Here is a 12499-nt window from a genome sequence, read left to right as displayed (position 1 = left end):
TATAATACAATTTAAGTAAGTTTAGGTGGACACACATACAAACGCAATCACTGCTACAACTGAGACCACATACATACTTACTTACCAGCCAAAGTTCAGCATCCCTTTGGAACTTCTTTCCCGAGCCCCACCTCACTGTCCTCTAAGCAACCTGATATTCCTGTCACTACTGACTGGTCTGCCTAGTCTAGAATGTTATACAAATTTAATCCTATCAATTTTCCTTTGTTCTCTCTCCTAACTATTGTGTTTTATCCACATTACAGATCTCAAGACGTCCTCCCCTCCTTGTTGGTGAGCATAATCCAGCACAGAGGTGCATCACTATTTGTTTTTCCAGTCTGGGGATGTTACTGATAAACCATGTGAACATTTGCAAACAGACCTTCATATGGAAGATGCCTTCCCTTCTGCTCAGGAAATACTAATAACTAAGAGGGAAGTTGCTGGGTCAGAGGTAGGCGTATGTTTGACTTTGTAAACCTGCCAAGCTGTTTCTCCAAAATGGCTGTATATTTTATATTCCCAGCAGTCCCGAGCTGTCCACATCCTTCCCAAGCTAGGTTGCCAGCATTCATAAGTGCTCACACCCTAGGAACTATGCAGTACTGTTTTACGGTTTTCGTTTTGTTTGTTTTTAAGATTTTAAGTTCTATGTGTGAGTATGTATCCCTTGGAGGGGATGGAATGGGTGCATGAAATAGACACCCACAGAGGTCAGACAACGTTGGATGCCCTGGAGCTGGAGTTTACAGGTAGCTGTGAGCAACTAGACATGAGGGCCAGGAACCAATCCTAGGTCCTCTGCAACAGCAGTACATACTCCTAGCCACAAATCACCTCTCTGGTTCTTTACCGTGATTCTAATGATGCTGACCTCCTCTTTACATATTTATTTGCCCAAATGAATTTTTAAATATTTGTGTATGCTTATTGGGTTGTCTATTATCTAAATTCATGATATTTTGAAGTTCTAAATATATTCTGAGTATAGTCATTTGAAGTTACTTTTCCTAATCTGTGATTTATCTTTTCATCCTTTGGAGAATGTTTTTCAAATAAGCATTAAATTTTGATTATATCCAAATTATTTTAAAGGTAATCATAATATTTATGTATGCTGATATTCATATTATAAATGGGGAGATTTGTTTGATTTTGCTTGAGACAGGCTCTCACTCTGTAGTTCAAGCTGACCTGGAACTCACCACATGAACCAAAGTGGTCTTGAACCCATCCAAAGTAATCCTCCTGGCGCTGCCTGCTCAGCATGGAGCCCACTGGTGTATGCCACGGGGCCTAGATCATGAAGCTTGCTTTTGGTGTCATTTATAAGAAAACTTTGCCTATTTCAGTGGTGCAAAGCTTCCCCCCCTCATTATGTTCAGAGATTTTAAGTTTTGATCTACTGCTTGAAAAAAAAAAAAAAGCAGTTTTTTCTTCAGCGAAATCCCTTCTCCAAAAATCTCCCTCTGGCTGGTCATCTTCAGATGCCAGTGCTGTGCTTCCTTGACTAGCACAGGTTTTAATAGTCTGAAATCCAGTAGTTTCCGTTCTCCAAAATGGTTCTTCTTAAAAGTTGTTCTGACTATCCCAGGCTTTTCACATTTCTACATGGATTTTTACGTCAGATCACCAGTTCCCACAGGACACCCTGCTGAGAGCTCACCCAAAGTACTTGGGTCCATGGACTGCTTTTGGGTAGAATGGACACATTAACAATAATGATCTTTTCCTGACTTTTTCATCAGAAGCATTTAGTTACTTTTCTCTTGCTGTGAAGAGACGCTGATTAAAACAACTTAAAGGAAAATGTTGACTGTGGCTCACAGCTGCAGAACATGAACGCCCTGATCAACATGGCGGCGAGCAAGGCAGCAGGCAGGCATGGCGCTGGGGCAACAGCTTAGAGCTTAGATCTGGTTCAAAGCAGGAGGCAGAGAGAACTAAATTGGAATGGCATGGCCTTTTTAAAACCTCAAAGCCACCCCTAGTGACACACCTTCTCCAACAAGGCCACACCTCCTAATCCTTCCCAAACAGTTCCACCTGTGGATGAAGTATTCAAATGCAAGAGCCCAGGGGTGCCATTCTCATGCACACCACCAGAGGAAGCATTTCTCCCCTCATTCCGGCTTCCCATCAGGCCTCTCAACCCTGTGCTAGAGTTTCAAAGGCTTTGACCCTGCCTTTGTCAGATTTATTTTCTAATACTCCACATGTCACGGAGCTATGTAAAGGGTAAATTTGAATATGTAAATGTAATAGAAACTGATTATCAATACAAATGATTTTATAGAATTTGTGTTCTGCAACATTAGCCACTTGGCAAGGCCCTCAGTTCAATTTCCAGCAGCATAAAACAAAACCAAAAAATTTCAAAGTATATTCACTACCAGGCTCAAGGTACCTACGTCCCTTGTCTATCATTTCTACTTTCCAACTTCACTCAGTGGTTCAGCTCGGCGCCTGTGGAGACACCATCAACTTTCCTCACACCTAAAGTCAGGCCTACTTCTTCCTTTCTAATCAGAACCTCTTTTACTTATCCTGAAATAATGGCCACATATGTTAGCAAAAAGAGCTCCTGAATATCTCGAGTGTGCAGAATGTATGACATGGGAGTAGCGTGGCTCCGGGGATGAAATAACAACAGCCGACTCCGCACACATCTCCCACTATGGTATTTTTCCCCGCTGACAACTCCCTCCGGAAGGGTTACAGGACTGCTAAAGATGTGATGGTGCCATAAAATAAATCACGGCCCTATTTACCTTGTCAACAACACAAAACAACAAATAAGATACATGCTACTGTGTGATGTCTCATTTCTTCCCAGTCCTACGAGGAAGAGTAATTCTCTGACAGTGTATTTACTAAATCTACTGGGCTAAAAGTCTACCTATCAAATAGACTTCTTAACTCTGCACATGAAAACAAAGCAGCTTTAAGAAACTTTGTTACAAATGTTTCTAAAGGTTGTAGCTCTACACAACAGCATTTGGTACATTCTGAGTAAATGCTTTACTCAAATTTATTTATGGAACTAAATGTGCACCTTTGTGGAAAGCACTGTTGTCTCCATTTCTCTATAAGCATTAGAGACCCAATGGGACGTAATGAAGAATAACAACTTTTATCTTCTGCAGCAATCTTTATGTGATTTAGACACCATTTAATAAAAATGTCACAAAGCATTCATGGTAACTGCACCTCCCACCTGTGTGTGTGTGTATGCCTGCCTTGCTCATGCTAAGCACATATTATACTATTGGGTTACACCCCAGCCCTTAATGCCATCGCTCACTAACACACTGACTAGCAAAATGTGAACATGACCTATGGTTTTTAGTTGGCAGAGGTCATTTTCTATTCCTAATCTTCTGATAGCTTCTAAAGAGGACACTATTCTAAACATTGAAGCCACTGCTCAGAAGTTTGATTTATAGCAACAGTAAAGAACAACCAAAGGATGAAAGAGATCACAGAAGGAGAAGGCAACAAGTGTTCAGGGACTGCCTACCAGGTGTTTCTTGCAAGCTCAAGGGGAAAACAAAACTCCTGGGACATTCATGAGGGAGGTACATACAGTAAGTAGTGAGCAGGAGGAAGAGGGCTGTGCAGGAGGTGGGGCTGGTGGTGGAGGAGCTTTACAGGGGTGCCCGCTGTGTTCTAGGAAAGGGACCTGGTTACCAAGGGAAGGAAACAATCAAAATAGACTCTGGTGTCTGAATACTGTTTAAATATAGACTCTTTATAGATCAGCCTGACTTTCCACTTCACCTGGCCAGAATTAACCTAAGAAGATATAAAAAATTATTTTATAATAAAGTGAACACTAATAAAAAATCTTAAGAAAAACAGTACCCAAGTCTTCAGAGAAATTAAAACAAAGTCAGGGACCAATGTCAGTGGCACACTCAGGGCACAATGTAAATATGACTGACAGCAACAGGCACAACTGACTCCTCAGCTACTGAACACTTCTCACGGTAGGACCCTCACCACAGTCTCCTGGAGTGTGCGCCTGTGAGCATTCTGTCACCCTGAAGTCACTGGTGAGCCTAGCAATGGAACTGGATCTGAATGGGGCCACATGGTGTGTCCCATACAACTGCATAGAGACCTACAGATTGCCACTGACTTTAAAACAGTGTCCTCATCAGGGACCACAGCTGCCACTGGCACGGCACTGAAACACCCCAGTGAGGTGACTTATACCTGTAATCCCAGCACTTAGAAAATGGCTATGAGTTTGAGAACAGCCTGGGCTTCATAGTGAATTTCAAAAGACAGCCTGGAATGAGATGACTCAGTCAAAAAAACAAACAAAAAAAACAGGCTGGCTGACTGTAAGTAAACAAATAAAGCACCCATACTATGCCATATTCAAAGCAATTTGCTTCAGTAAGTTTGAGTTTGTTTGTTTGTTTGTTTATTTATTTTGGATTTTCGAGACAGGGTTTCTCCATAGCTTTTGGTTCCTGTCCTGAAACTAGCTCTTATAGACCAGGCTGGCCTCGAACTCACAGAGATCCTCCTGCCTCTGCCTCCTGAGTGCTGGGATTAAAGGCGTGTGCCACCACCGCCCGGCTGTTTTTTTTTTTTTTTTATGTGAGTAACTGAATATAAACTCTTGGGAAAAATAATATCGAGACTGACCAATGTAAACAAATGAGAGCCATTTATAAAAGCTGCATTTTGGAGTTAAAAAATAAGAACAATAAGACTGTGCTGGTAAAAAGTATTACATATAAATTAGAAATATATTTGAAATTGTATCTTAGCCCATGTGTCTGCAAGGACAAGAGGATGGGATACTCACCGGAAAAGCTAGCAAACATCACTCACAGAAAGATTAAATATCGGTTATATTTAAGTAAGTTCAGACCACACTGGAAATAGAATAAAAATAAATACAGCACCAGTGATGGGTCACATGATCCCTACTGACGCTGTTGGACAGCGCACTAAGTAACTAGTGTATCCCAAGTGGGCATTCAAGATTTTACCAGCTCATCTTATTTAATTTTGAAAAGCCTGTATAACCGCGGCAGGTGGAGCTCAGAGGCCAGAGTGAACTAACTGCCCGAGGTCACACGGCTCATCCAGCTGGCTGCTCTTGCTCTGCACAAAGCCACATCTTGTAACAGACAGAATGGTCTGTGTGTGTTTCTCCAGGTTAGTCACCGCGGCAGCACACCCTCCAGTGGAGTGCGGTACAACGTGCGAGCTGTTGAGAAAAACGGTGTCCTTCCCATAGCATCGGTCTAATTACTGTAGTTTTGTAACAGAGCTTTCTCTGTTGTCTTGTTTTCTTGCCTGAAGGGCCTTTCTGAACACACATACACACAAAACCTGAGTCAGTATTTCCATTGCCACATCAGAGTAACTGTCTCTCCCAGCAAGGCAGACAAAAGACTGGAGAGGTGAATGGGGGACGGAAAGGGACCAAACACGAAGAAACAATGTTGCAGCCTCAACTGTGAAGTAAGGATTTAAAAATACAAAGAGCCACCTATTCTCAGGTATTTGAATCCTGATCTCAGTATCATGCTGTTTCCTTTTTCTTTTCAAATAAAAACAAAATTTTATGATGACTACAGACTTTTATTTATATCAAAGAGAAATTCAAGTTTCAGGGTTAGGACTGAACATCAGAATGCACTTACCTTCTTCATTTCTCCTTAGGTAAACCTTTCCTATTGCAGGGTGATAGGGAAGGAAGTGTTTCTGATCAAATCTATTCTAAAATAATTTTAGGTTTGCAGAAGAGCTGCAGAATCAGCTCAGTTCCTATGTACTCCCCCGCCCCAGCATCCATAGTTCAAGGATCAAAGCTGACTACAAAAATCAGTACAAACCTACTAAGCTGCAGGTCTTAATTGAATTTTACAGGAACTGCTACTGTCTGAAAGTATGTGACTTCTGTCTGCCTGGCTCTTTCCCACTAGTGGTGACTCAGTGCACTGCTACAGAAATAATTGAGTTGTCTGCATCCCCCAAGTGAGTCCGCACTTTTTTTTTTTTTTTTTTTTTTAGGTGTTTTATCTTGTAACCTTGTCTAGGGCTCCATATGTAGACCAGGCTGGTCTTGAACTCCAGGCATGCAACACCACCTGGTTTCAGCCATTGTTGAAGGATTGTCTGAGGAAGAATAATATGAGAAACTCTGGCTCTCCCACCCCATCCCAGCATGGCAGACCCCAGTAGCAGTATTTACAAAGAGGTACAAATAGGCAGTATCGGGAATGACTTGGAGTCCCAGTGTGGGCAGCTATCTTCCTGATGGTGAGCTTTCCAAGAGTGTGAGCTTGATGAAATGCGAGCTGTGTGATCCACTGGTGACGTCTGACAAGATAGAGCACACTGATTATCTAAACCTGTGCGTAACCCCAATAAAACCCACTGGCTCACCAAGGTGGACTTCACTGCCAGTGAACAGACATGTGCGCACGTCTCCCAGGAATACTGTCAGACAACAGGTCTCTGTTCCAGTCCCTGCCTTCTCTCAACGATGGGACTGGAAGCTGAAATAAACCCTTTCTTCTCCTTTATTGATTTGGTCAGTGTTCTTCATAGCACCAGAGAAGCAAACAAGGACACTTGGACTCAGTCAGCAATCAGGAAATAGATCTGCTCTTACCTTAAGACTTCTTCCTCCATGCTGACATACAGGGCATGATATTACCATGGTAATAATCACACATGTGTACTCTACTCTCATTCGTACTTCAAACCTGCCTGTACTGAGAACTGTTCTGAGCAGCAAGCCTATCCAGAGACAGTTCTCTCTCCCAGTCCCACAAAACAGTGCCTAAGGAAAACTGAAGACTAAGCATCAGAGACATTTCTGTGGATGTGATCGTGGTAGATATTCAGCAATCACTACATCACAATCAACAACAAAAAGTTACTGCTCTTTAACTAGAAAACATAGTTTTAATACAGTACTGCTTCTGCGTGATACTTACAGAATAAAAGAGAAATACCCAAGTAACTATAGTCCACAGTTACCTGTAAAGGAAATGAGGGTGTGCTAGCCCAGTTTCCTGTTTCAAGGCTTCAATTCCATTCTATGAAGCACAGAATGATGTCACAGGCTTCTTCAAGTAAGCTGATTTGTTTTTGTTTGGCTTCAAGCTTCATGTTTTCATTTCTTAGTTACTACTATGTAATTCTGCCATCTTGTAGCTGATGTAAGACTATGTAGCTCTGGAAGCAATTAGCAATTCTCCTCCTGCACTGTGAACTGCTGTTTCCTAGGTTTTGTTGTTGTTCTTTTTAGGCTTGACCTTCCTACAGAACATTCAACATATCTTTTAATAATACATTTACTCTTCATCTAAACTTAGGAAGAAAAAAAACCTGTATGTTTCAAAAAGAAAACATTTTTATGGCTGTGAATATAGTTCCAAAGGAACCTATGAATAAAATAGTCAATACAACAGTTATACAAGTCTGTGTGGAACTCAATCAAGAAAGAATGCTAACCTATCAACCCCCAGTGCAAGAGGCAGAACTGAAGAATATAAACTTAAACAGGCAAACGACAACATTCATCTTCACTGCAACGTGCTGTAGGGAATGTGACACCTGAGAGGTGGCTCTGAGGTGACCTTTGCATGTGCCCACTGGTCCTGAAGAACTGTTGGCTGCCCAGACTCAAAATAGTCACTCAGAAACTATATTATTTAAATCACTGATTGGCCAATCAGTTAAGCATATTGCTAGATAGCTCTTATATCATTCGTTAACCCATTTCTATTATTTTATATTTTACCATGAGGCTCATGGCTTACTAGCAAGGTTCCGGCTGCTGGTTTGCATCTGTCTCCTCTAGTGGCTCCATGGCTTCTCACTGACTCTGCCTTCTTTCTCCCAGCATTCAGTTTGTTTTCCTGCCTAGCTCTATTCTGCTAAGGCATTGGCCGAGAGCAGCTTCTTAATTCATTAACCAATAAAAGCAACACATAGACTGAAGGACTTCCCAAAGAACTGCCTTTGAGGGACTGCCAAGACAGAATATGACCGACTTTTACTAACTGTGGGTCAAATGAAAGGGACAGTCACAGTAAAGACACTGCATTTCATGAACAAGCTCACGTGTGGATGGACTGAGAACATAAGGGCTAGAGTCAGACACGGGTTCAGATCTCAAAGATACTCCTTAGCACTCCTGTGATTGGGAGCAAGGCTTGTGGCTGGCACACTCTCACTTTGTCTCTTTCCCCTTCTCTCTTTCCCCAGCTACAAAGTGAGGACAAATGACACCTGTCACAGTCACTGCTGTTGTGCAGTAAAAAGTGCTAGGAGCAAATATAACCCTAAGTGACTTGATGGCAGAGACCTGCATGCCTGGCATTCCTAGCTAAGTCTAATGAAAGGCTCAGCTCTGAGTTCTGCATGGTGGGAATAAGATTATAATGCTCTTGGGGTAAGCTGGCTAGTTAGATCGCCAGAATAAGCAAGTTCCGTGTTAAGTAAAGGATCTGGTTTGATATGTAAAGTGGAGAGTGAATAAAGAAAAAAAGCAGTGTCAGCTTTGGGCCTCCACATGCATGAACACACATGTGCATGTGTACTTAGATACATGACAACCCACACACATGTATACACAAATATACACACCACACACACTCACACCACACACACATACTCATACACATCAAAAATATGTACACACTACACATACCCACACCCTATACACATCACATACACGCACATGTGCACACACTCATGAGTGCACAGCATATACCACACAATCATAACACACACACACACTACACCACACACAGAGACACACACACACACTCATTCACACTCATACTGGGGAAGTAGATAATAAATTAGAGAACTTGTTAGGGTTTGGGGCAGGCATAAGGTATTAAAAAAATCTTACAGCCAATGTCTACAGGTTTAAAAAGTCAGTTGACAGGGGGCTGGAGAGAGGACTCAACAGTTAAGAGAACTGGCTGTTCTTCCAGAGGTCCTGAGTTCAATTCCCAGCAACCACATGGTGGCTCACAACCATCAATAATAGGATCCAATGCCCTCTTCTGGCTTGCAGGTGTGCATATAGAGTGTTCATACATAGACTATAAATAATTTTTTTAAGTCAGTCAAGAAAACAGGGTAAACAATGTGATTGTGAAGAGAAACCAGCAGTGACCCTTTATAATGGGTCTGGAGACCAGGTGGATAGAAGCAGCTCTGGTTAAGTCAAGTGGGGGACAGCGAGAAGAAGTCTGTTTAGAGGAAAGGACCACTGTAATCTGGACAAAGAACGTTTAGGATAGTGGTGTTCACCGACTGCCTCCAGACACTGCTGACTACATACCATGGACTGCGAGTTTCCTAAATCACATTCCTACATGAGAACCACAGAGAATTCCCCACCCCCCAATAACACAATCTCCTTGCGCGACAGCAAAAGCAACTTGAGTGGGTAAAACCAGAAACACAAAAGCAAATGCTCTAAGGTTTCTGCTTCTAAAAAGACCCTGTAACCTCACATTTGGATGTTAAACAAAAACAGAATATTTGAAAAGATGCAAAACATCTCTAATCATCATTTAACCTTGAGGGAAATTCAAAGCAAAACTATGATGAGATGCTTGCCTACAACTATTAGAAAGGCTGTTTTCTCTAAATCAACTCACAACAGCAAGCACACAGAACAGGACTCTCGCACACATGCTGCTGGCGATGCACTGGAAAACACCCTATGGACTCTTACACAGCTAAGCATGTGCCCTGCTTCTGGCCCAGGGACACCACTCCTCAGCAGCTTTCTCGGGGTGTGTGTGGGGGGGATAGCCATACAACTACACCACACAGATATTCATAGAAGCTCAATGAATACCGACTGGAACTTGGGAATAGCTCAAATGTATATCAGTATTGAATAGAGCCACACACTCTGAAACACCAGTGATAAAAAGTAATCAATACCCGTGCAAGAAGCAATACAAAGGCCCAACAGCACTGCAGAAGGAAAAGAACGGAGCAGGGCATGAAATGATGCAGGGCACATTCTACCTGATTAGTGACACCTAAACGCAGTGAGAGCAGGGGACTCGGGCTCGAGTGAACTGGGCTGGAACACTGTCATAACTGACGTAGCCTTTCTAAGGGTGACAGTGTATGCAGACTCTGAGGAACTAAACAAATGCACAGCACTTCTCACACGCTTTAAACAGGGCCGGAGAGACGGCTCAGCAGTCAGGACACTGGCTGCTCTTCTTTCTTGAGCTCAATTCCCAGCACCCACATGTAAGCTCACAAACCTCTGCAACTACAGTGCAGGGCCCCGACGCCCTCTTCTGGCTTCTGAAGCCGCAGGCACACATTTAGTGCAGACATGCTTGAAGGAAACACATAAAATTAAAACTAAATTTACCAAAAACAACAAAACCCAAAAGCCTTGAAGCACAGTACTGTTATCTCTGATTACCACAAAAATTCACAGTGATTTCTTAACTAGTTAGAATTCTACAAATGCCCTTAAAATTTTGGGAAGAAATGAGCCAACCCATGCTTCTTCCCTCTTTGAACCTCCAAGCATTCCTCTGTGGGCTCAGAGTGCCAGGACGTTAGAATGTGTAGAATCTGCGTGAATTGGTCATTGAGGCACTTAGACAGGGGCTCTTGTTTGCTGGACAGCTGTTGGTTACATTGTTCTTTTCTCACAGGCTAAAAAGGGGAACTGGTATGCTAAGGGAATGTGACCTTCTCACTGGATAGCTGTTACATCACCCCTGAAACACTGGCCAAGGAATCTGTGCTCACCCTGCCCCAGAAGAGCAGAAACACAACAACAAAAGACCCCAAACTCCAGTAAATGAGCGGTACTACCTTTGTAAAAAATTTTGAATGTTCTAGTTTACTTTAACTTTTAAAAAAATTTACATTTATTTGTATGTGTGTGTGTGTTTTCGCGCACGCATGTATTCATGGGGGAGGGCTTACAAATGCATGCCAAGGCATGAGCTCGGAGGTCAGAAGACAATATTTAGAAGCTGGTTCTCTCCTTCTACCATGTGGGCTTTGGGACTAAACTGTGGCCAGAAGGTCTTTGCCTTCTGAGCTATCTTGATGGCTCCAAGCCTCCAACTTACTAAAGAACAATGTTTTGAACTCATTTATTATTCTTGGTATGCAATTTTAATACAATTTATTTAGGAATCCAAACTCCTAAATAACTCTTAAGATATTTTTAAGAGAGTTTTAAGAAAGTTTTCATGCATAGAAACTCCATAAAACTATTGTAGCATCAACTCAGGATTTGTTTGCTCTTTCTTTCCTGCAGCTCTGAGACTGAATTTGGGGATGCAGGCATGTACTGCCCAGCTGACCCAGCCCCAATCCCTACCTCGATACTTTGCCATTCTCCTGCTTCATTACTTAAAACCCTTCTCACTTGGATAGGAACTTTCAATCTTTCCTGACCGTTAACCTACTAAACCGTAGGTCTTACTAGGTCTACATCACAACTCAGTCCAGCTCTCCGTGCACAGTGCACAGTGCACCACTGAAATTGCTCATGAGGATGCTGACCTGGATCGCTCTTTTTACTAAGTCCTTTACAGTGCTGACAAAGACCCATGTGATTCAAACCACTATCAGTGCCCCAGTGGTGAAAAACAAAAGCAATGTCTATGCATGCTTAAGCAATTTAATTAATCAAGTTTTGTGAGTGCATGTTCACGCACGCACACACACCCCGGCCTGTATGTGGAGAAACACTTCTGGCTGCTGGTAATTTAGAATTTTTAAACTTTTACTCACTAGTATCTTCTTCCATTGCATACCCACACTGTTGGGAACTAGAAAAAAATTCTCCAAATGATGATTAAAAACTTACTTTCAAGGCTTCCCACAAGGGAAACTGGACCAAGGAGAAAGGAATCTGGAAAGAGAGAGAAAACATGCAAATTAGGTAACATCTACCTGGCATTATTGTAAGAACCCACAATTATTACAGAGCTTCATTTTATCTCATAGCTGTAATATGGACAGTATTAGCAAATACACAAGTTTAGTATGTTTGAAAACCTGATAAACTCTGGCCATAGATCTTCTACTATTTCAAGATTAAGGAATGCAAAGACCACAATGAAGCGAAGAGAAATGCAGGGAGACAAGGTTGACTCAGAAATGATACAGCAAACATCTCCTATGGCAACACCCACAGTAAGACCCAAGCAGGTTCTATGTGACCACTACGGCTGTACAGTCCTCAGCAGGTAACGTGAAGGGTCAGAAGAGCAACTGAACAGAAGAGAAAGGGTGAGGGAGGAGAAAGGGAAAGATGTAGAAGATGGAGACAATAAGAGATGCAGGGAGAAGGAAAGAAAGTAAAACAAGGAGAGGGAGGGGTGGAAATAAGAAGTGAGGGTAGCAGGGGAGGGGCGAGGGGGAGGAAGGGAGGGGGACAGCGGGGGGGGGGAGGACAGCCGGGGGGAGGACAGCGGGGGGGGGGGGGGGCGGGGGGGGG

The 12499-nt window shown here is 42.6% G+C and overlaps 1 protein-coding gene across 1 annotated transcript in view; it reads right to left on the bottom strand.

Moving 5' to 3' along the window:
* The window catches only part of Slc25a26 (solute carrier family 25 member 26), a 112548-nt gene that overhangs the window by 12651 nt on the left and 87398 nt on the right, over positions 1-12499 (bottom strand). The window contains exon 6 of the mRNA XM_050160285.1: positions 11867-11911. Coding sequence (XP_050016242.1) covers positions 11867-11911 — 45 coding nt within the window. The remainder of the gene's footprint in view (positions 1-11866; positions 11912-12499) is intronic.

Source organism: Alexandromys fortis, unplaced genomic scaffold (assembly GCF_014885135.2).
Source record: "Alexandromys fortis isolate MF-2015 unplaced genomic scaffold, M_Fortis_MF-2015_v1.1 scaffold_111, whole genome shotgun sequence".
Lineage (NCBI taxonomy): Eukaryota > Metazoa > Chordata > Mammalia > Rodentia > Cricetidae > Alexandromys > Alexandromys fortis.
Note: the sequence above shows the minus strand (reverse complement) of the source record. Positions and strands in the feature narration are given on the sequence as shown.